Source organism: Tribolium castaneum, chromosome 3, assembly GCF_031307605.1.
Source record: "Tribolium castaneum strain GA2 chromosome 3, icTriCast1.1, whole genome shotgun sequence".
Lineage (NCBI taxonomy): Eukaryota > Metazoa > Arthropoda > Insecta > Coleoptera > Tenebrionidae > Tribolium > Tribolium castaneum.
In genome coordinates, this window is record NC_087396.1 from 18,518,660 (window position 1) to 18,544,332 (window position 25,673).

Consider the following 25,673-nt stretch of genomic DNA (forward strand, 5'->3'; position numbering starts at 1 on the left):
CACTTTCTGTGCGGTCCTGCGATGATTTATTTCGCAAACGCAGCGTTTACAAAATTGTTAAATTAAAATTTTGACTACTGCTGACACAAACATATTGATGCGAGACACGAATTTTTGAAAAATTAAGAGCACCTGGATCTGTTTAAAGGTCATTTGGCACTTCTCAATGTAAACACACATTCCTACACCTAAGTTTCATCTGGAGGTAGTAGTATCAGATCACATATTTTGGATGCTACTCAAAAACAGTATCCCACTTTTAAAATTTTCAAAATTTTATTCGGGCAGAATAAATAAATTATATACAAAAAATGTTTTAAAAAACCGGACTGGTCAACTGAACGAAGTAATTCCGTAATGCCTTATTGTTGACTTACGACAATTCCCAAAGCTTTATAAATTATAGAATCCTAACCTGTAAGCAAAAATATGCTCCTAACTATATACCTAGAATAGGATTGTCACAGAGATTACGTATGTGTGCAAAATTTCAATTCATTCGGACAACCGGAACCCTCTCTAGGCTAGGAAAACATTAACAGACAGACAACAAAGCAAGTTAAATAAAAGCTTTGAAAATATGACCTGAAGTTCCCTGAAACGCTCGGTTATTGTTTATTAATACTGTTGTGTAAATTATCGAGTCCCAACGTGCTGAATGGTATTGTGTTAATGATGAGCGTTGCATTTATTATTGATCAATCATTGGTTCCGGGAATTCGAAAGATCGTTAGAGCAACAATTTCGCCATTTGCTATTTACAAATTGCAATAACAAATAGCAGATTATTAATGAGATATTTCATTACATTCAAACTGGTTGAAACTGGTAATTTGAGTTTGAAGTTGGGACTAGTTGCGACTTGGTTGCGATTAATTGAAAGCAGTTAACAGTAATAGTTGAGCAGTTTGTACTAAATGAAGCATTTATAGTGAAAAATATTTCCGGGACTTGAAGGAATTCGGCAGTTCCAAGTGGGCGAATATTGATCAAGATTAAAGGCAGTTTGCACACGGCCAAAACCGATTAAACGAATTCAATTTTTTTAATTACTTTACACATTTTGTGAACGAGAAGAAATTATCGCCGCTTTAAAAACTACAGGTTGTTACAAAAAAATCCAATCCACTCCCCGTCCATTTCCGCATCACCCTCGATTTGTCTCGGCTTCCGCCCAATTAATTTTTCCCAACTCTTGTCCAATTATTTAAGCGTTACCGAAACCTCGCAAATTGACGACATCGCCTGGCTTTATATTAATAAAACTTTATTGCAACACTGTTACAGCAACATTAATTTTTAATCGTAAATTGCATGTTCCGGATGTTTCTTGAAATACTCCTCAAACTCTTTCCTGTTTTTACACCAGCGACCGTTTTGGAGGTCCACGCTGAGGCAGTCCGTTTCGCCCAAATCCAAACTTATTGTTTTACCATCTTTTTCGCATTGACAAATCGGCGGCCTGTCTTCATTGCAGCCGAAAATTCGATGGTTTTTCTGCCCTCTGCAGTAATAAGTGTCGCCATTTTCAACCTTTTCCGGTTTGAAGTCCTCCCAACACTTGCAGTCTTTTTCGTTCTTCACCTCTTCGCTGCTTGTAGCAGCCAAAATGGTTACAAAGATGCACAGCAGGATCAGTTTCCTGAGAAAAAAAATCAGACTTTTGGACGAACAAACAACAAACTACTTACATGGTGCTCACTTTGAAATGAGGAGAGCCTCTTAGAGACTTGTTTTATAAAGATCGTGAAGAGACAAACAAGGAGGAGCTAGGTGTAAATTTGTAAACTTGTTAACTTTACCTTGGGAAAAATATAGAAGTATTGGTGAGTCAGAAAATCTACTTAAATGGTCTACATTGTATTATCTTCAAGTCTGTGTAAATGTTTACATGAGCAACTGTCTTGACAACAATAACAGGATTCATCACACCTAATTGAAATGATAATAAACATGGTAATAATACCGTGACTTTCAGGCACGCGAAATTTTCCGTCTTGTTTTTCCCATTTAAGTGAAGCTTTGAAACCAGAAATAGAAATCTTATATCACTAATTGCATAACAATAATTCTGTTGATACAAATGTGTCTCATAAAATAAATATGTTACATACTTTGTTTATAAAATTTGCTTTAGCTTTTAATAGGATTAGTACCTCGCACCAATACTCCGAAATGAGATGTCCAAATACATGTAACGCTGGTGGGTTGTAGTTTTTTAAAATTGCCATTTATATTACACATTGTGAGCCAATAAATCCAATAATATCTCTAGAATGAAATTACGTGCGACAGTAAAACGAACAATTTATTTCACAATTATATTTTTACGGTACATCAATAGAACTCAGTAAATAAATCAGTGTTACTACAAAAGTTCCAACATAACGTGCAATTTAAGTTAAAATTTTCAATCACCGTACAATATCGCGAATTCAGGATATTTTTCAAAATATTTGTCAATTTCAGCATAATTCTCGCAATACCGCCTGCTAGTTTTCAAGTTCCCACTGAAACAATCCGTTTCTCCCAAATCCATTTTAGTCAGTTTTCCATTGATTATACATTTGCAGATCGGAGGTTTCTCGTCGTTGCAGCCAAAAACCCGATTATGCTTGTCACCTCGACAATAGTATCTGCCAGATACGCTTTTTTCAGGCTTGAAGTCTTCCCAACATGTGCAGTCTTTTTCTACGGTCACTAATTTGGCCTGGACGGCAGCCAGTATTGTAACGACAAAGCATAAGCATGCCAACTTCCTAAAAACTAGACGTCTAGGTACATGTTAGACTATAATGGAACTTGTACGCACATGATTTGTCACCAAATATTCAAAATATTTATCACAGGCGGTAAAATGTACTACTAGCTAATGAACTGTTCAAATATTGGGATGAGAGTATAAGTCTAAAGATAGTAAAGTTGTTTTTGTGGCCTCTGTATGTTTTGCAGAGATAATTGTTTGGTTGAATGCTTAAGCGGCAATAACAAGATTTATTATTCATGGTTCGAGTGAGATTATCTCATAAATACGGTGTATGTGGCTTCTGTCAAGAAAATAATTTGTTGTTCGTGCGATAATCTTCTGCAAATTAACACAGTAACTTATTTTTTTAGAGTTTTATTGTGACTACATCATTATAAATTATTTGTTCCAAAAAATAGCGCACAATATTAAATAAAATCGGGATTTTTCTTGAAAAACTCTTCCCATTCCCGTGCATTCTCGCAAGGCCACCTCGTCAGCTCCACGCCGTTCGAATATCGCGTGCACCAAGTGCCGGTTCGATCTTTCAAGATGCTGCTAACTCTCCCGGAACATTGACATTTCGGTGCCTTCGCCATATTGCAGGGCATTATGTGGAATAAATTGACTCCCACACACTGGGAACCATTTTTATTATGTTCGGCCTTATATCCGTCCCAGCATTCACAATTGAGTATTGCGTTGGGCCAAGCCAAATCCGCACAACACAGCATCAGGAGCGCTAGCCGCAACCTTCGGGAAAAAGTCCATCAAAAGCAAGGAAGAAACTGCTCGACACTTACATTGCACCTGGACGAGTCAATACGCTGTACTGACTTGTCTTCGAGGTTGAGGACACCAGGTGCTGGGTACAGTTAGATGGCTGTCGCCCAGTAGTCGAGACAATTTTTTTAATGCAAGACAAAAATTTACACGCTCGTTAACCACACAAGTTGCTAGCTGCACTAGCAGTTTCTAATTTAAAACTGTAGTGTTGGAGTGTTCTCTGCTTTAGTTTGCTCTTGCCGGGTTCATTTATAAAAAAAATATTTAGCTTGTTTTGTTAATATTTTAGATACAGTTCAGAATTTATTTTTATATCGGTTAAATACACGTACTACCATTATTTATCGCTTAGTAAAAGTGCTATTTACTGGCACTCACTGGCGTATAAATCCTGCACATTTAACATCAAATACCGTTTTATGAAATGGAATAATAAAAAAACATGTACTTGCATGCTATGTATTTAAATGTTTTATTTGTGATAACAGCCCATATTGTAATATTTCTAGAACTAGAAATATGATTAATGTACGCTACAAAAATTTATCACCGAAATTATTTCACGTCAGTGCATCTTCAAAAAAATTCATAAATATTCTAACTCAAACACTGATATTCCAAATTTTTTTTTCACCTTGATTAATTATGACAACCGATTTATACATGCTGTTTCAAAACTATAAAAACGCCAACATTGCATTTTCTCTCAAAATTCACTGTTATAAATTATTCATGCACTCCAAAAAAATAATGGCCAATGTAATTTATACTTTCAATGAGAGACCTAATCTAATAATTTTGTTGGTAACATTTTAAACCTTCTTTTTAAAATCTGAAACCTAGATTATAAACAATATTTTGAAACACGTTTCCTATAGTAACGTGTTTTAAATTAAAATATTCCAAAAAAAAAAAATAATTCGCATACGCTTGTTGCATAACGACAGCTTATGTTTTCGTACTCGTATCATTAATAACAATTTTACACTTTTATCAACCTTATTTAAAGAAATAATTCGGTAAAATGCTAAGTTGGCGTTTTTATAGTTCTGAAACAGCTAATAAGTACTCTAATTATAAATTATAAATGACCACGTTTTTCCTTTAATGTGTTAATTGTTAATAATGAATGATTGATTAATAAAGAACTTTGAGTTTGCGGTGAATTGAGGTCGAGGAAATCTCGTCTGAAATAATGAATTTTATAATTTTGGAGAAGACGCTTACAGGATTTGTAAGAGAAAATTATAATCAAACAACGTCTAGGGCTGTCATTCGACTTTAAAATAAGATCTTTACGGATAACCGAGATAGTTTAAAACAAGCTGTAGCGCTTCTGGGAAAGTATTGTAAAGAATAAAGCTTCTTGTTGAAGAAAGTCGAAACGAAATGTATGACCGGCGAGAATCCACCTTTATTGTTCTCTTTTGTGTAGATTTTAATATAATTATTATCTGTAGACGTTTTTGTTATTCTTACAAATCATTTATCTTGAATTAATTTTCGTTTTGCGCGAGTGCCGTTTCAGTTCGTTGCAAAAAAATCTGCTTTCAAACATTTGGCGCAGTCGGTAGGATGCGCCGCCTCGTAATTTGAAGCGTCGAATTTGTTTTGTTGATATTGCGCGATGACGACGGCACAAGGGCCTGCCATTAACTTTAATTATGTCTGTAAAATAAATATAATGGGGTGCTCAGTTTTATTGTCGGCATCGTCAAACATACCCCGTAGAGCAAACATTTTCGCAACGCCTTAACGAGATTCAGTCCCAAACACGATATTGTAATATTTTCGTTAGCGGCAGACTCTTCTGCCTCTTTGAAAAATATAAAATCAGCCCGTCGCGTACAAGAGGCGTCTCCAGAACGATGTAGAAATATTTTTTCGCCGGAAATTTATTACGCCCCATCACTACTTGAGAGAAAATGGATCATTATATGTAAATTTCAAATGACGTTCTCTTGTTCCTCTTATCACATAATATTTTATTTTACATATATTCCGGAGAAAGGCTGCGGCGTCGCAGCAGATTGCTCCAAAGCCCCTCCTGCAAAATTCTGATTGTTCGCAATTTCGCATTAGTTAGGTAAATCTCGGGCGGAGTTAAGCTTGTATCCAGATGTTTGTTGAGCGGCTTCTGTTTGCAAACCTAGACAGAAATTTACACATTTCGCTTCGAAACGATACAAAATAAAGGAAGAGCGCTCACCTGATGCACACACTCGATATTTTATTCTCTATCATGCTCCAATTATTCTTAAAGTTTGCAGAACAGTTTTGGTCCCGCAAGACCCGACAATAACATTTAACGAGCCGCGCTAACTTTACGACCACTTGATGATCAGCAAACACAAAAATCGTTACTTTACGGCAAGCGCAAACCCACCTTTAACGTTTGTTTAACCCAATTTTACCTTCCGAACCACGAGTTGAATCTTCGGTTAACTGCACTTTAAAGAACGATCGATGGTGTGTTTTATTTCAAGATTAATTTATTTATTAATTTTCAAGAAATCAGTAGCACTGAGGCACTCTTCGCTTCGTTTGTCGCTTCACTTATACGACAATGCACCGTTCTGTAAACTTTTATAAAAAATTAATACAGTGGTGTCGATTTAAAACAACCTAAGAAAATGCATTAGAATCAGTTCGTTATATCCGAGCTACGCTATAAGCATTATATTACTAAAAGTGTCTTTTTAGCAGTTATTTTTATTTTACTTGTGAAATTAGACGAAATAAAATGTGTGAATGATAGGTATCCAAATATTTATAGTTCCTGAGATTAGAGAGTTTTGGTCGGCGAATAAATTTGATACTAACAAAAATTTCAGACAAATCTGATCTCTGAGCTTAGTTCTTCAAAATATATTAGGTATGTGGAGCTAAAATTAGCAAAAACAGCCACAGAAAAGCAATTTCTGCACTCATGCTATAAAAAATCATAAAACGTAAAAATTTTTCATCGATGTTTTTTGACGAAAATACCACCGAATTTTATTTCTTCAAATCACCGCCTATTAGTCATGTAAAAGTAATAAAAGTAGTAAAAGTTCTGATAAAGCAAGTTCTTTTGAGCCCTACTGTTATAAAACATTTGCACAAATATCAAATGCACACTGTAATTATAATTATGTTTAAAAACACGTGTTTTTACTGATTAAAATATTTTCAATAGTAATTCAATTATCTGTTTATTAGTTAAAACATTTGTTGCTGCTTTGTTATTATCAACCCCGACATATGTCTCAAAATTCCGTGAAAAGTTCGTTAAAAATCTAGTTCGTTATATCTGGAAATTTGTTATAAGCGGGTTCGCTATAACCGGTAAAAAAATACATGAGCTTATGGAATGATTTTCGGTGAAAAATAGTACGTTATAGCCGGAAGTTCGTAATAAGCGGGTTTGTTTTAACCGAACTCCATTGTAATTAAATTTTTAAATACCATCAGTCCTATTAGAGGAACGCTGCGATATTTTTGCTTTGGAAACCCCGCACGCCCCTATAGGAATTTCTAATTAACTACGAAAAATGCAACAACTGAAACACAAAATTCTTTCGACGCAATTTCTGCCGCACTGATGAACAAAGGAGCGTTAATCTATAAGGAATGTATTCAAGAATCTCTGTAAAAATTTTGTCCGAGCGTTGTTCCGAGAGTTTATTACTCCATCCAGTGTTGGTGTTTAGAGCACGTTAGAAGCGCTAAGTCCTGAAATGAGATTGATGTCCTTGGCTAGGACGGTGTGAGAAGTCGTCCTTTAATTAGGGGGTAGTTATACCGGAATCCTCTTTATCGCGATCTATATTGCCGGCTCGGCCGAGATAACGCTTATTAGATAGTTCAGCCCTCATTGTGTAAATAGGACACGGCCGTTAGATGGCGTCTAGATAATGGGAATTGACCGCTCACTTGGTTTTATTTCCGGTCCAGACGAATAGAAAATTGATAATAATATTTCTCCCGCGCTATGGGCACGTCTCGTGGAATGTTCCGGCTTGCAATTTGGGTTTTCGCCTTATTTGTACAAGTTCGAATTATTGAATTAGTTTAGTTTTCCTGCAACGAATGCTGATTGGGCTCTATTTTCAAGGAAAAGATGTTATTGCAACAAAAGCAAACCAAAGCTCTATCCCACCCTCGCATTAAAATGCACCCTTTTCAGAAAAGGCCACTTTCCCTCTTAATTTTTCCTGTCTTTTATGAGGTATTGCTTTAATGTGGGTTAGTCGGCGGCCACGTTATAAACGACTAGGCGTTCTCATTCATTACTGCTCACGCGAACCACCCCTAAATATGCAATCAGCTCATTAAACCGCTTGACAGGCCGTCACTTTACCGGAGGCCTACAGCACGCGACAAACATACCACTTGTTGGATGCGCGTTCTCTCACGGATTTTCGAATATTTTCCATACGAGACAACAGGTCACACGAGCATTGTTCACCTCTGAAACGAATTTCCTGCCGAGGAGAAAACGTGTTGAACAGCCCTTGAACTAATTGGGCAAACATTATTCCGAGATAAATTAAAATTACGCAACAAAAAATGAAAATGAAGGAAAACAACAACCCTGTGTGTGGGTTTGGCTATATTTACGTTATTAGAGAAACAGCAGAATCGATAATTAATTTATTCATGCCCTGCAGGGCTGCTCTAATATTTCATTATTTCTCATCGCTTTGTCTCTATTCAAGGGAGTTTTTTTCCGTTTTAAACTTTATTTTTCCCCCTCACTAACTTTTATAAACTTTTTATTAGCTCCGACACTTATATTAAAAGTAGTAGGACACCCTCGCAGGACGCTTTTTCAAAATACACACAGCCAAGCCATTGTTCGTCCTCTCTTTCCCTTCTTTAATCTCATCCGAAGTTCTCTTCCGCGTTCCGTAATTAATCATGAATCGAAAACATGTTTTATATTTTCTCCCCCTGATGCAAAAAGATTTACCTGCTGTTCAGACACTCTTTTCAGAGCGAGTATGAGATTTTAATTAAGAATTTGTTTACTAAAGAAACGGAAATAGTCGTAATGTAAGTCAATAAGTTGGTTATGAAGTCAACATTTGGCAAACGCTGATAAAGTAAACTTATCGAAGCCGAAACTTTAATAAATCCCCGGCTTTAAGAAGTAGTTGGTTTAAATTTTAATATTCGAGTTGAAATACGACACTTTTAATCTGTCACAGTATACGGGACCGGGGAAACTTTGTTCGGTGATATAGAACTAGGAATAAGGAGTTTCATTATTTGCATGACAGAGCGGGCTAAAGTTTTATAGTATTTCCAATGAAACTCTCCGGTTTAAGTTCATATTATATAACCCGAAAGTATAACGTACGAGCACACTTTATGAGCCGTTTTTCCCTTCGATAAAGAAAATGCGATTTGGTTTATAACTTCGATTAAGAAAAAACGTCCATCTTTCGAAACTGAGCGGCATTAATCTGCGAACATGCGAAAATTTTCAATTTGCTTCGGCTTTGAGGATCGAGTTTCGAAGGGATCCGAGTACGGAAGCAAATTCTGTAGCCAATTTTCGTCCAAGCGGATAAATTGTAGTTGTTATTAACGGCATGTATCAGATCCCAAAGGTCGTGACTGTGTATCCCGGAGGCAATTATGCTTTGTTATTTCTGGAAAGTATGTAGTTGAAAAGTGCGTGACGCTCGAGGACCCCGATGATGCAGAGGAAACAAAGACCTATTAAAGCAACTGCCTGGAGCGGGAAAATGCGCGCGCAATTCTCTGTTTAGTTCCGGCTTTAGCACGTGCTTCCGTTCAATAACGTTTAGCGCCACCACTCCGGGACACAAACAAGAAACTCCTTGATGAATAGCGAGGAACTGGGTCGAGCGAGCGTAATTATTCAAATGGTCTATTCTCGTTTTATAATTAATTAACGGTTTCAAAGGAACAGATTTGTCATGGTTTGTATTAATATCGCTTTTGTCTAGCGATGCGCCGTGCTTAGAAGCCAATTGCCCAAAAATTTTAAAGACCAATGAACTGCTTGTCAAGTATTTCCGTTTGTGTATTGTCATTGAACCCGGAATGAAGTCTCTTTGCAAGCAAGATCTGCATCTTATTCCATCTCATATGAAATCGGAACTAATTCACCAGAGAATACTTGTGTTATAGCCGGGTTTAAAAATGTTTGTCAGGGTTTAACAAGCTGAATAAACGTGTTTTTCAGTATCGCATTTTTGCGCGAGATTTTCAATTAATTGACGCAGGAAAGGGGCTGCGTGTGTGTGCAGTTTTTTCGCGGATAGCCCCGCTTGCAGTTTTTCTGGGGCAAAAAATCGTGTTTTGTGTGTAGCGTTGTTTATTTTTGAGGGCCGGAATAATTTTAATGACATTTGTCTGTCGAGCACGAAGCGGATAATTAATATGCAAACAGTGCACAGCTGGGCGCCATGCTTTACTTTTTTCGTTCCAGCCTTAACGGCTATCAGCTGTTACGGTCATCGCTGTGTACTACAAGAGCTTTTAATTACAAAAGGCCGACATGTCGGCATAATTTTTCAGGATCTGTTTAAATCCACGTCGCGCCGCTTTTGTCCCACTTTCGTTCTGTCAGATGACAGATTACTCTAGCAGGATTTTTTCGAGGTTTAATCCCTGCGAGATGGCGATAATGCTTGATGGTGCTCTGGTTATTACCTGCGTGTTCATAGACGAAGCAAACATTACGAAGATTAATTCAGACCCACATGAGATCCAATATTGCCTCAACCGACGTCACCTAAAGTCTTATGCAAATTTCGGGGGCTCATGTCTTTTCGTCTCGTAATTAAAGCGTCACCCGTGCGGGAAACACGTTTTGTTGCGTGGAACAACACGAATAAAGTCCGGCGAGTTCGGTAAATCTCTCGAAAAAATCAACCCAAGTCCAGGGATGAATAATTCATACAAACATTGAAGACACCCGAAGAAGTTTTAAAGGCAGCTTCCTTCAGCTTCACAATAACACATCGAAAATTGTCTCACCATTGTTTGAAAAAATAAACAAAAATGTGTGTCAAAGTACTTTTGGAGCGGAGCCAGCCATATTATGGCACATAACGACATAAAGCACAACTTTGTTACGTGTGAGATTTGTCTGTGTCTAAAACTGATTTCAATTTTTGCACCTGTTTCAATGCACTCAATATTTCTGGGCTCATTGGATACTTGCTTTGTTTTATGCAAAATTTAAGAAATTAGCAAAAAATATTTGTATGAACAAGTATCACCCACTTTAAAAATCAACGCAGTGATTAGTGTCCACTTAAATCAAAAATTGTTTAGAAGGATATTCTTTATTAATATAAAAATTAAAAATACAATTCGTAACTTCTTGGAACTGAAAAAGCTGAAATCCAGGTTGTTGTTGGAAGACTTTCTTTAGATTATCTCAAGTAAATTCAACGACTTCCATTAATCTTATTACTTATTATAATTTAAAAATAGTATAATTCGTAAAATGGACTTGCTGGAACATTGTCTTCCTTTAGGGATTTTTGTTTTCGAATTATTGTTTTAGTAAAAAAATCAAATCTCTGAAACCGTAGCCGTTACACGAAGCAGCTTCGGATTTTTACGAAGAAGAGATAAATAATTTAAAGCTCATTCTGATGCTTTTTGGTTCTCTACACAAAAAATATATCAAAATGTTTATTTTTTATCACATTTGAAGCACCGATTACGACGAATCTATTGGATCTAATAAAATATGACTAAATGGCATAAGTTTCAAGACAATTTCTTTAAAAAATCAGTTTTCAAGCGCTGAATACGCCGAATCTAATGAAACTTTTATTCGATTTTGAAACATTTTACAAAATCAAAAATGTCAGATTTTTATTTTCTCAATTACGGCAAAACTATTCGAAAAAATGTAACTGTTTTGGTGTAAACCTATGTAAAATGATCCGGAAAATCGGTTGGCGTCAAGCAAATTGCAAAATTTATAATAGTTTTCAAGTTACCAACACATAAATTTGATCTGTTTTTGCTTTTGTTAGCAACTTTTTCGAAAACTATTTGTCGGAAGGCAATAATTTTTTTCTTTTTTCTAAGAAATGGTATAAATAGAGATTTTTCAAAGCCAATAAATTTAATAGACTTATGATACATATGATGGGAGATCGCCCAAAGTCTCCACAAAAATCAAACCTTTTAATTTAATAAATAGAACCCCAGAGGCAGAGAGTTCTAAAGGCAACGAAATGTCCATAAAACTTGGTTACAGCGATTTAAAAAAGATTTTCTTGATTTTTTAATAGTTGATTTGATGTATTTCTGAAAGATCTGAGATTCAACCAATGAACTTTTCTGAAAAAGTTAGGGATATTGGTAGGTATTTTAATAAATTCCAAGGTATCATCTTCATTCTGAAATTATTCGTTTCTTTACTGGAATCTGAAGACTGACATTTCAGTTGGCGATTAAACCAAAATACATAATAATTTAATTCTTGGTTTAACATAACTTAGTGCTCGGTTAAAACCGCTGGTTAAAGCTTTACTGAAGATGTTTCGTTAAAAACAAATAATTTTTTGTATCTACCTATCAACGAAACCGGTACACTTTTAAACGGTAAAATAAAAAGCTTTATGGAAAATACAACGATGTTAATTTCCATACTTCAATACTTCTGCAGATTTGCTGATTTTTTTTAGAATTCAGTAACATACCAAACTTTTTTCGTTCCGTTTACTAATTAAAATTAGCATCTAATACTTCGTTTGTTTTTATAGTCATTTATTTAATGAATCTAAGTGTAAATCGGACGTTTTATTTCACGAGTGGATTATCAAATCACGAGTGAAAACGAGTGAATTATCAATCCAGATGAAATGAACGAACCGATTTACACGAAAACGGGTTGAATACAAAATTTTATTCTTCGAATTAGTTTCAACAAGGCTGTTAAAACTAATCTGACGTTTCGTATTGAGAAATGCTAAATTGTTGTAAAAACTGTCTTACACAGGAGAAAAACCGGAAATTTTGACAGTGTCGAAGAATAGAAATTTATTTTTCTGACAATTATTACAGATCTAATAAAAGGCGGAATTGGTAATTTAACTTTTTTGGGTTGCATCTGATAAAATTTCAGAAAAATACCATAATTGATTCACCTTGTGGTATCTCTTATTTTCAATTTGAAATGAAATTGGTCTTATTTTGGTGAGTGTAGTTAGTTCAAAATGCTTCATGAAGAGAGTGAATTCGGTACTGTAATAATTTTCTCAAAAAATCGAATTTTATCGTATCGCAGATTGAATTTTTTCTTGTGGTGTTTGGAGTAAAGTCCTGAATCCGCTATGTCTGCGTGAAATCGCCACATCAGACGTGTGGCAATATCGCTCTTCATCCGCTTTGTATTTTTCAATTTGGAGCATCTGAACAACCCGCGGCATCCTATCCGGCCCCGCATCAACATGAAACGAATGTAACTGTGTTGTTTATGAAAATAAAATGGCGTTTGTTGTGCAAAGACGGTCGTGAAAGTTGTGTAAGCGCTGCACCGTGGTGTGAATCATCCCCTAGGAGGCATAAAGAGGAAAATATGAGATAATAAACACGGCGGCCGGAGCACTTTTATCTGGACGTTTTTTCCTTCGTCCACGGAGAGTAATGACGATATCGCCGGGGGCAGTCTAATCAAATCGGTCGAGAACCGATGCGAGAAATAGGGGGCAGCCCTCCTGCGACATATTTATCCTGCTTTAGCAGGATCCTCATACGGCCCGACTCGTGCCACATAAATCCGTTCTGTATTTGATTTTGCATCATAATGGATATTGATGTCGGCTGTGTATCTCTCTTTGGACGATTACCATAGATCTAAATCTGCACGTGCCTACACGGCCGCTTTTTACACGATCATCATCGCTGAATCAAAAGGTCAAACGTCAGCGTTCAGAAAGGTGTTATATAAACAAGTAACAACAAAAGGTCCTTCCAGTTTGTGATTAAAGGACGTTTCTAAAATGTCATTTTTAAAAACAAACCCGCAGCGTGGGAGTTATCATTTGTTATTTTGTTAATTACTTAAGAGAAGTTCTTTCAAAAGAAGATGCTGTTTCCAAACACAATAAAGATTGAATCGAAATGAGTTGAATTGAACTGGCGGAGATTTGAGCGACTGATTTTAAGACAATTACCGTTTATTACTTTCGAATTTAAAAAGCGCCCGATTTTTTACGCAGTGTTAAGAATTTTCCGAGATAAAAATGTAAATGAGAAAATTCAGGAGAATAAAGTGTCCTCCTATTATGAACGTCCTCTCCTTTAATAATTAATGCACTTTTGGCCCTAACAATTTAGCCTTTATCTCGGTTCTTAAAAGCACTAAAATAGCAGATTCAGGTTCGGTTGGTACATTCATTATAATGGAAATTACGACGATAGTGGAGTAAAGTCCAAACATAATGCCGCGAAACAAGTAGCAATAACGACCTCAGTGCACGACCATATCTTGCAAAGACTTTATGCAAACACCACATCTTTTATTAAAGAATATCTCATGGTGGCGAAATTTAAGAGCCAGACAATGCACCCATAAAGCTTAAACTACCAAATCTAATCAAACGAGCCAACATATTTCAATTTTCTATAACATTTTTAATAGAAATCGTCGATGCAAGCGGGGATTCTTATGAAACCAAAGCGTTTCTTTAGCTAAAACGGAAAGTTCTGATGTACTAGCACGTAAATTTAAGAGGTTTAAAAAGGTTAATTGTTTTTATTAAAAATTTTTTTTTATCTATCTTATCTTCACTAATTTCTGTTACAATGTTATTGCTCTATTACTATAAAAAAACACCTGCTATTTAAATTCGTATTCCGTAAACTATTTTTCTACAGTACTACTACTTTCTACAGTAACATTCTCTGTTAAATAACAGCGGCAAAAATCTCGCCAGAAACCACCATAAACTAACAGTGACAGTGACAGATCGTGAATTTTCACGATGTTTTACCAAATTACCAAGAAATTGCATTAAAAATGTGGTTAGTGGATAACACTAGAAGCTTAGAATCACGAAAACAATTCGATCTTTAGATTTTGAAGTATTAGAAAACGAAGAAAGGGGATAAAATCGATCGTATAAAAAAATCAACTGGTATAATTACCCATAATATTGCAAAGGTAATCTTTGGCAATCCTAAGTAGCAATGAACACAACTTAAAATTCGTCAGGAACCAAAATTTGTATAAATAAAAAAATTGACACTGTATACTCTTTATTTTGGAAACATTATTCCGTGAATAAAACATAGATTTTTAAATTTGTATTATTTATTTCAAATTACATTTTTTGTCTTTCAATAGTTATTTCGTTTCTTGCAAATTTTGTTTCTCCCTTTTATTTGGCATATAAATTTTGGACAGCATAAAATAAAATAATTTGATTTCAATTTGATTACCTAATCAGACTCGAGATTCCACAGAAATTGTCTCAAAACAAAAAAATGTGATTTTTTCAATAAAATGGTTATTCTTTGCCTTGATCTGCACTCGCCTTCTGCATTCACTTTTTTTTAACATTCTAGTGGAACGTTTTGCAATACCATTGCGATATTTTTCCGAATAAAATATTTGAATCATTATCTCCAAAATTACATTTTCGAGCAAATGGGAACTCTGTTACCCTTGTTTTAACACAGAGAGAGTTAGAGAATCGCAAATTAGACAGCTCTGATATTTTCCTCTGATAGAAAAATTTTATATTTACTTTATAGTGCATCTTTTCAAAAAAAGCTTTTTTGTAAAAAAACATTTTTTCTCTTATAGGTATTAAAAATGCTATTGCTTATTCCATAGATACGAGTAGAGTGCACCTTTATTCTACAAGTGGTTACTATGGCACATTACGTGATTTAGTTATTTTTGTATCTTACTAATAGAATAAATTGGCCATTTGGTGTTTTTTTATTCTATTTGGTGATTTTTTTATTTTATCGGTGAAAAACATTAACAAAAATTTCTCGATATACCTATAAGAGAATACGTTGTTTTGTACATGTAAAGGAAAGTTGGCATTATCTGCTCGTGATTCCTTTTACTCACAGATAATAAACAACTTTTCTTTACTTGTATAATAAACTACTACATATTTTATTTTTTTTTATTTATTTAAATTTTACAATACATATTTTCTTATAACGTCTTTTTGATCATGATATTTTGAAATAATAATTAATGAGATTCCAGGTTACAAATGACAACTTTATTAGGCGATCTTAGAGTAATTCTTTACAGCCCTGACAACCTTTTCCTTTAAGAAATTTTTTCCAGTTAAAAATTTTGTGACTCGAACGCTTGGGCCATTTTTTTATGTTAAAATATAAGCAACTTTGATACAACAGTAAAAAGGAGCAAATTAAGCTTGGACCAGAGGAGCCAGGTTTGGACTTGCTAACAAAAGGTGGAACTTAGCGCCCTTCCAGAACAGTTTTAGACACAAACTTGTGAAAAGTCGATTTTCATGCTGTGCAGTTGTAAAGTTATAATCAGATAGACGACCGCCTAGAGCATCTTTTTAAAACTATGAAATGAAATCGTCTTGCGTTGAAATTATGTTCTCCTTTGCTACTTTTTCCATTAAATGTAGCGGTTTCGCTTTATCCAAACGTCCTCAAAATCTCGCCGCTCGTGTCTTGGCGATAAAGTTATTAAAAACGGCGCATCCCACCGTAACGTGTTTCGTCCCGAACGTGTTAATTACGGCTTAATTTGAATGTCTTTTCAAATCCGGAACGTTATTATATTTCGTCGCTATCTCGACGCTTGTTATTCTCGTTGCGACGTAACAAAAACAGGACACGTTCTCCGATTACGGCATGTTTCATATTTAAACTCCTGAAACGAGACGAACACACGTCAAAAGTTGTACTAAAACTGTGCCTTGTGCTAATTTCATTATGTCTTGTTCAAACATTTACGCTGGCAAAAGTGCCGTTAGGTGTCGAGCTGTAAGATGCATGACTGTTGTTTGTTGTTTTTGCGTATTTATTAGACTGAAAAGCTTGCCTTAATTAATACCGGAAATGGAAATGAAATGTTTATTCCTTGCGTAAATACGCGAAGGCGCTCTTCCAAGTACGAAGAGCGGCCTAATTCAATTACCTAATGACTTTTTCACCATACGTGAGCAAGTTGTCTTCAGCCAAAGAGAACTCAAAAAGTATAGGTACACCAACATTCAAGTTCGAGTTGTAAAAAAATAGAAGTAAACTATTTCCAGATTTTCAAGCGCGCACAGCTTGGCTCTGGAGCCCAGCGTCTGTTTCTGTTTTTCTTGTCCAGAGGGGTGGGTCGTGGCGAAATTGCTTTTCACAATTAACAAAAACAATAATCAGGGGAGTTTTAGTCACGTAATGGCCGAGTTGGTGGTCGTATTGCTTGTGCGTTGTAGTGAACCGTGTTTTATAGCCGTGGCATTTCACCGGGTTAAAATTAGATTACAGCTCGTATGTTTGTGTTTAATTGAACTGGAATATTGAAATGTTCTTGCCTCGGGTCAGTGCTGCAGCTTTATTAACCGTGACTTTCATAGCCGTATTTTATGCATTGCCTTATTACCTCCATTTTAATTGAAATTTATGGTGGGGTCAATGCCTGGACGCGAACAAAGCGGGAAAAGTACTACAGCACCCCCAAATCTAATTTTGCAGCGTTCCGATCTTCCGGTTTGGCCATCGATTAATCCTGCCCATGTTGCTCAGAGCGGGACATTTTAAATATAATTAACTCGCATAAAATACAAGTTTATCTTGGAAATAATCCTTCCAAGGAGAGAAATTGCAAAGTTTGTCCGAATGTCTTGTAAAAGACTACACAATTATCCCAATTATCTCTCCTCTATTTCGCACAAATATGCCAACTTCGCGGAGATCCTAAGCCTATCTAGACTAACGCAAAAGTGGCTCTATATCTTCCAGAATGATTTACAAAGCGTTTCAGTGTGATTACTGTTTTATGTTCTTACTCATCAAGCTAGTAAAGCATTTTTTCTTTAATAAAAAGCTGAAGTTTGGACTGATTTTTGCAGATAAATATGTTGAAAAATAGTATAGCTAATAAAGAAATGAATGCGAGCAAATTCAGACAGGTTTATGCTGCGAAATAAACCAAAGCTTTAGTGCTGCACAGCTTTTCAAATTAATTCTTGTTTTTGTGCTAGCAAAACGAACAACACATAATTTCCGACTATTTTCAATGCGAGCTCTCTCCGTTTTTTACAACATTTAATAAAATTTAGAATCAGGGCGTATATCATTTACAATGATTAATCTGATTTTTTGACTGGAAGCTAGGCGCAGTTACCACAAAAAGCGGTTAAGTGAACCTTCAACTAAGGTTTTCGAAGAAGTGTTTTAAGGAAGTTTACCCAACTCACTCCTTTTCATAAATAATTCTTTCAATGATACAACAGCCTCTAGAGGCGGTTGCAAAACCTGAAAATACTTATTTTTAAAAGTATTTTTTGATTTAGATAAATTAACATAAACCAGAAAGGACGATTTACAACAAATTCTTGTACACTGAATTTTAAAGAACATCTACATAAGCATAAAAAACAATGAAGCTTTTTATTTTTAGTTTTGAGTTGTACTGGTTTGGTTTTTTCCAGTAAAAAAATATCCCTTCTCGAAACGAATATTCTTAAATACAAATAAAGGTTTTGGAATATCATACTCAAACATCAATAACCTACTCTATTTCTCTGTTCTACAACAAGTAAACTAAAAACAAATAATTAAAAAAATAAGCTCCGTGAGTTGGAAATAATAATGAAAATACAGGGTGTATCAAAAGTGCATGTGTTAATTTTAACAGGTAACAGAACCCAACAAATAAAACATTTTTTATTTGTAATTTTTGAATAAAAATTTCGATAATTTACTTAAAATTTGGAAAAAATAACAGATTTAAACGAGTACCCGCCCATGTGTTCAAAAATAAAAGAGCCGAACAATTTTTGTTGTGTTAGAAACGGGCAATTTAAACAATTTAAAATAACAGTAAAAATTGTTGCTATGAATACAAATTAACTATTAAACTTTGACAGGCTCGTTTGCACAAAAAAGTAGGAAAACAGTGAAAATAATGAATAATATAAATTTTGCAAAAAGTTATATGAAAAAGTTTTATTATGAGTTTTATTACGTGGTAACATTAACACACGTATTTCTGATACACCCGGTATATCTGAAAATTTGTACACGTCTATAATTCGTTAGGTCCGATTCACTAAAAATATTTTTAATTTTTAAGCACTTCCGGTTACACTTTTGGTATCCACTTTTCTTATTTGAAATGAAAAGTTATGTTTTTATTACGTTATGGGATTATTCGAGGTTTTTTAAGGTGCGGTGTATAAAAAAATAATCATTCCCTTTAATCTTGGTTCATACCTATAGCGACATTTGTTACAAAAATTGTTATTGAAGAGATTAATCAGATTAAAGATGATTAAATTTTTATAGAACACGACCTAAGGGAGTTTATACCAGCTTTTCCTATACCTCAATTTACCTATTTTAGAATTATTTACTGTCCGTTATGGCAAACTAACAGTTAATCTAGGATTAAGTTAATTCGACATTAAGTTGCCATTTACAATGCATTGACACATGTCAAGTTAGTGGTGAATTAAAGTTTGCTTGCAATTAAAATGTTCTGTAAACCGAAGTTAAGGTTCTTTGAAAATTTTTAACTTGCACTTTTTATTTCGAAAATCGGTAACTTTGCCACTTTTAAAGTTTTTGAAATTGTATTTAGGCAAATACAAAAAAAATCTTTTTCCTCCTAGTTTTCCTTTAATATATTCAAGTTCATACTCTAAAAGTTTAGGGTTAACCAATTTTTTTCAAACGGAATACCTTAATTTTTATTTTACTAGATGAAAGAGAATTTAATTTTAAATTTTTTTATTATTAGCATTTCCTATCGTAGCTAATGTGTGATAATTTTTAAGTTACAGTGCTTTTTTGACATTATGCAAATTCCATATCACTGATATTTTTACATAGTTTGCCAAAGAAATATTTCAAAGTATAATTTTTTTTTTAAATTTTGTTATCCTTTTTTATTCAGTTTAGAAAGTTTCAGTTTTAAAAACTTGGATTTCCATATTTTTCTGATTTCCAAGAACGCCCTATTGCGAAATGCCCTCTGACTATGAATCTCTGCAATGACAACAGAAAGTTATTTTACGCATAGGTATTTAGGAAATACTACTCGATTTAGTGAAATAACCTTTAAAAATTTGAGTTTGCAAACCTATTTTAGAAATGTGAAAACACCAAAAGAAATTTTTAAGCTTTCCTTTTTAAACGCCCAAAAAACTATTTTAAAGTCAGCAAAAAAACAAAGTTGGCGATTTCGGAATTGTAAAGAGCAAATCCAAAAAAACTCCAAGTATCTCAAGTAATCCAAAAAATGCAGTGAAAATGTAGCCTTATTTTTAAAATTCAAAAGTTGATACCGAATTCCGGTGTACCCGGAAATGCTGCCATAATAAAAATATTTTGATGGAACAGGACCTTAACGGAGTGTGAATGCAAAGTTTCAGATGAATATAATCAATAGAACCCTCAATACTTCTTTTTGATACTGTTTGCAAGATGATGTTGAAACACATAGAGTTTCAACAACCATAATAAACATTTTCTTAAGTGGTAGCCCACATATTTGCCTTCAATTCAATTCATTTTAATTGAATATTATATTTCAAACGTTAGTAACCCGTCTTCAGACTTTTTTAAATATTTTATCATATCATTTTGTATTTTTTTTGTGAAGTTGTTTATAGTTAATTCTTCTGCTTCAGGGTGTCCACGAGCTGGCCGGCGTCCGCTTGCCCCTCCAGCCGTACTCTGGTGGTCATGCGGTGTTTATGTATAGCACAGCCGCCGACGGCAACGTCACCCTCCAACTCAAAGAATCGGACGATTTGGATCGGTCGAGTCTTGCTGCGATGCTGGCCAGGCTGCAGGACGACGCAACTTTTTCCATATCGTACCAAGACACGGATATCCTTTCCGACGGCAGCATCGACGTGCTTTTGGGTACCGGGACGGCGAATTCAGGTACCTAGTACTAAAAAACTGGATATGGAAAAGTTTTGCATCCTGTTCCGAGAGTTGTAAAGTCGCGAGATATTATTTATAATGTGTTTCGGAGACAGTTCTTTGTTTCTTTTCAGGGAAACTTTCCTTTTGTGCGATTTCTTTTTAGGAATTGAAGTGTTGATGGCATTCGCCCCAATAATATTAATCTCGGTCGGATGTTATTTTCGATCGGGGCTTTTTTCTGTTATTGTGAAGCTTTGAAACCCTTTCACGTTAACCATAATAAATTATTCTCGGCACAGTGTCCTTTTATGGATTCATAAATTTCTCTCGTCGTAGTGAAAAGGTTTTTCTTCGATGATTTGTTGGTTATAATCGCTGATTTACTACATGTTTATCAACTTTTCCATTTTAATTCCATCATCTGTTTTAACATGACGCAACTATAATTCTCCCTTTCGCAGACAGAGACGAATTTGCCTCACAAAGCGTACAAGTAAATTCGCGAAACTTGTTTTAAATTGCAAAGTAGATGTGATACCTTCCGGAGAAACAAGGCTTGTTTAGGTTTTGTTCGTTGTCGGCTGGATTAAAGCGAAAAGTTGATGAACTTCTTATTACCCTTTAAATAAATGTTGACGTGAATATTACCACCGTCAAAACACCCCGAAACGCTGCTGTGTAATTTAATCAAGACCTTATAGTTGGGTCCACATCGATCCCGATACAACTCCGCCTTTGGTTTACTTTGCTTAATCCGATAACTTTTGTAGTGTTTATTAAGTTGTCGAATTCGGACCACGCGAACCAAAAATACGACTCCGATCAATTCTTTGGGACGCCCCTTCTAATCCCATTCGACCGGAGTGGGTTTCGCCGACCACACAATTTCTCTTTCCACAAGAAAATTTATTTATGTTGAGGGTTTTTTTTGTTCATCATGGTATACACTGAACAATACCTTAGATAATAGTAAAAGCCACTGAACCGATATTGATCTCTGCATTAATAAGATTCAATTATGATAAAAAGACATAACATTTAAGGCTGCTTTCTGTATATTCTGTTTTTGAATTTCAATGTAAATTTCAAATCAAATATCTCCGAACTAAATACGACTTAAATTTTTTTTCTTTCTGTAAATAACAATTTAGCAGAAGTAAAGGAAGGGACAATCATTCTTTTATCTCATAATGTAATTTTAAAATTACATTTATCTCTAAGTAAACTTAAAGTAAATATGAAATTAAAAGCAACAGCCAAGACATCTCTCATCTATGTTTTCGCACCGAATATTTAGGTCATAATAACATTTTCCAAGAGGTTCGTGTCTCACCATTGTAGTAATAATTACTTTTTGGTTTCCTGACTTATAAACAACAAATTACCATTCGGCTGTCAGTTATCGAAACGATGTTTTTACAATAAGTAATTGTCAGTGTGGTAAAAATTCACAAAAAAACTGCACTTATAATTTAAAAGGGCTTTCCTTTTGCCTTCTTTTATGGCGTTTTTCAGACCTAACTAAGTAAACACACAGACGTATATCTAATGTTTTTAACTTTTTTAATTTATAACATTTAAAGTAGAAAGGTTTGATATTTTCCAGATTGCATACCATTTCTAATAGAATAAGATCTGAAAAAAACAACCTTTTTAAAACGTTGCTTGTTGTCGTTGATTAATGGTTTCATGTTTTTTATAATTGTACGTAATATTTTTCCGTTACAAAATCGTTTAAACAGTTACTAAAAAATTCCGTTAATGTTTTACGTAACAAACAACATTATTTCCTTAGACATTTTCCCGTTAATTCAATGATAAAAGTAACGTTTTCGCAACCTTAGTTAACGTTTGTTTCTTGACGTTATTTTTACGTTAGTGTGCTTATTGGGAAACGCAAATATTGTGCGGAATTTCATAAAAATTAGCCGACAAATCATTAACTTGGATCGAAATTGATATAATTTTTGCTTTTTTTGTGTTTTTATAGTTATTATTTATTATATGTGTATTATTTTAAAACACTTTGCTATGGGAAGCGTGTTTTAAAATATTGAAAACACGTTGCCCTCGGAAACGTGTTTTAAAATAGTGTTTTTGTAATTTGTTGCCATTTTGATGTTTTAACAGGCATCTTAAAGCACTCAACGTCATCAAGTCCGATTGTCATAATAGTCATTATTTGACGGAACATTTTACGAAAATTGTTAGGTTGGCAAGAAGCAAATTCGGGACCGTATTTTTGCGAATTTGACAAATGTCAGGGGGCGTTCATGCAAGATTACCTTCATTGTCATCCAAACTCTTGTTTTGTGACAAAACTTTGATAAAACAAAAATTTTATAGCATTCCAATTGGTACAAGGTTATATGGGGGTCCCTTTGTACAGAAGTTAACCGCCTCAGAATGGGTTTATTACCAGCCCCGTGCGACCAGCCCGAAATTTGCATTTATTATTATGGACTTCTCTGTTTGCGAACCGTTCTAGTGCCCTGAATTGAGACTAAAATAACAATTTTTGTTTAAAAACGGCAAAAATGGGACAAATACAAAAAATAGTTTTAAAGAATCGTTTCATAAGACCTTCTTTCAAAAAATTCATTCTTGAAACTGAATTCGTGCTTTAAGACTTATCTTCTGAAACTTATTTTTTAATATACTATTATAATCTAGGATTCAGATATTAAAAAAAGGCTTAAAATGTTACCAACAAAAAAATAACTTCGTTTTGCTAAACTAGACCGAATCTCAATTATTGTACCATAGTTTGTTAATAAGAATCAGAAAAATTATGAAATTAAGTCGATTTTTTATTAATCCTTCAAGCCCAGTATTCCAACAAAAGTAAACGATGATGGAATGAAAATTTGATTCTTCATTCAGTCGGTGGAAAGCTTTTTTTGAAAATAAGGGTTTAACACCAAGGAGAGCCAAGAAAGTCATAAAAATTCAAAACAAATTGAGTGAACATTTGGTAAAATTCGGTAACTTTTTACTTCATCATTATTGACTATCTAATGAATGTGAGGCATGAAAACGTAAATAAGTTGTCGCAGTTTCCCATAAAATTTTCCAGGCCTACGCACAGCATCGGCCGTTCTTTGCGTGCTGTCCCGCGTAAGCTGGCCGAGATGATACAGTTATCCGTTAAATGGCATTAAAACTGTGCCGTTTCGGCTGCCAGCTCTAGCGCAAAAGGCTCCGACCGCCGAAACGCGTGCCATAAATTCGCCTTTATGGCGGGCGAAAAAATGTACAAGGCGGCATCTAATAGTTATAAAATCACATTTTAACACAACTCACGGCCTCTCTTTGGCTATTTAAGTTCGCGCTCGACCGCGCGGAATATTCAGTTTTCGTTGGCGAATTGTCTTCCTTTTGAGTTACTAATCGATTACAATGCTGCGTGTCGCTTGATGCGTGAACCAAATCGCGAATCGTGATCGCCGAGCTACATGAAGCGTCACAATCGGACCAAGAACGCCAAAGAGCTACAAAGACCTTTTCGTTTCTCTGTGTTTAACTTGCACAGAAATGAAAGATTGCGGTTGGGGGTTTCGGTGCCAGTTTAAAGATTAATTCCAAAGTCTGCACTCGGGAAAGCTAATAATCAATTGCGTGCCAGAAACGCTGAACTCATTCGGAGAGGACATAAACGCGTTGGAGTGTAATTAGGTAAATCACGAACGACCGAAACGTGAAGAACGTGTCAATGGCCAATTGCACTGCGGCGGAGTTAATTCCCACCACCGAAAAGGCACCAGAGAGCCGTTCCATTTTTTGTTCTGGCGGGGTTAAGTGCTTATCAAATTAACATAGGGTATAAGAGCAGCGAGGCGAGCCTCAATTTTTTATTAACGTTTTATGGTCCTTGCTTATGCATGTATGTGGAGCCATTATCCTGGCTTTGTGGCTGATATAAAATTTCGATTCTGACGTTTCTCTAACAAACTCCAGTACAAATAAACTGCCTGCCGTCGATATTAACTCAATATCTAGAAGTGGAAGTTTTATTTATTTGCCAATTTCTGCACCAAGACAACAAACAAGTCGCTTATTTCCACGAAGCAATTGCTTATTTGTACAGAGGCAAGATGTTTCAAATATACTTCAGCGAAATAGGCTTATTGAAAGAAAGACGAAATTGAAGCTCGTTTCCTGCCTTATTTTTCATTTCAAATTACCTACCTGCATCGATTTAGACTACGTTGTGTGGGTTGCCTCTTTTGTCATCCCTTCTATATGACAATTACTGTCTAAATTTAACCATGCGTATGATATGCCGTAAAAACACAATAAAATAAAGCAAAGGGAAATTAACGTTGGAGGTGGAGGGGGGAGGCAATTTGTCGAGATTCTCATGTGTTTCTGAAGGTACCTGAGCTATTGTGTGCCGACACACATCAATCGTCCATCCATCACGTTGTCTTCGGTCGTTATTGGCTGTTGTGTCCGATGACGAGAGACAGAAGATATATTGCGGCAGGTGCGACCGAGCATCCAATAACCTAGAGGTGATTAAAAATGTTTCGTCGTACCTCGACGATGGAACTCTTGTGGAATTAATTAAAGTAAAGTCATCGTCTTTCTTTGAATCCGGACGCAAGTGCTTTAATTCATCACGTTGTGACGAGATGAAATTCCCAGATTTAATATAGTTAATGCATTCGAAATCTGGAGTGAGGGCGCACCTCCACCAGGGATAGTTTTGCACGTTACATTAAACCCAGGTTAATGAGAGACACTCGTGTCGATCGGCGTTGATAAACACGGAATTTTGTAATCTCTTGTACAACACAATCAGCCCACCCATTATCACTATTTGCACAGCCACTCCATTTGCGTTAATAGAAACAACTATGTACTTTAACATAGATCAGACAGCATATTCATTATACTGAATAAATAAAGTTAAATCTCATTTGCCCTGTGCCGTGTATATTGTGGATTTGCATAGTTGGTGCGCTGCGCACTGATTAATTTTTTGGGACGGCTATTAACAACTAAAACTCTCCCAGATTTGAATAATTCCGCCGATATTATTCAAAGTTAGAACTAA

General features: G+C 35.2%; 1 protein-coding gene and 1 non-coding gene across 6 annotated transcripts in view; one reads left to right on the forward strand and one right to left on the reverse strand.

Moving 5' to 3' along the window:
• Window positions 1-25,673, forward strand: part of LOC103313127 (uncharacterized protein) — a 163,586-nt gene that overhangs the window by 80,054 nt on the left and 57,859 nt on the right. For all 5 annotated transcript variants that reach the window (XM_008195568.3, XM_008195567.3, XM_015981451.2 and 2 more), the window contains exon 3: window positions 20,371-20,629. In XM_008195568.3, the coding sequence (XP_008193790.1) occupies window positions 20,371-20,629 (259 nt within the window). The remainder of the gene's footprint in view (window positions 1-20,370; window positions 20,630-25,673) is intronic.
• LOC107398192 (uncharacterized) lies at window positions 1,251-3,689 on the reverse strand. The gene is made up of 4 exons (XR_010333406.1): window positions 3,550-3,689; window positions 2,813-3,499; window positions 1,692-2,759; window positions 1,251-1,642 (listed from the first exon to the last, which is right to left on the reverse strand). It is a non-coding gene; the product is annotated as an uncharacterized LOC107398192 (transcript).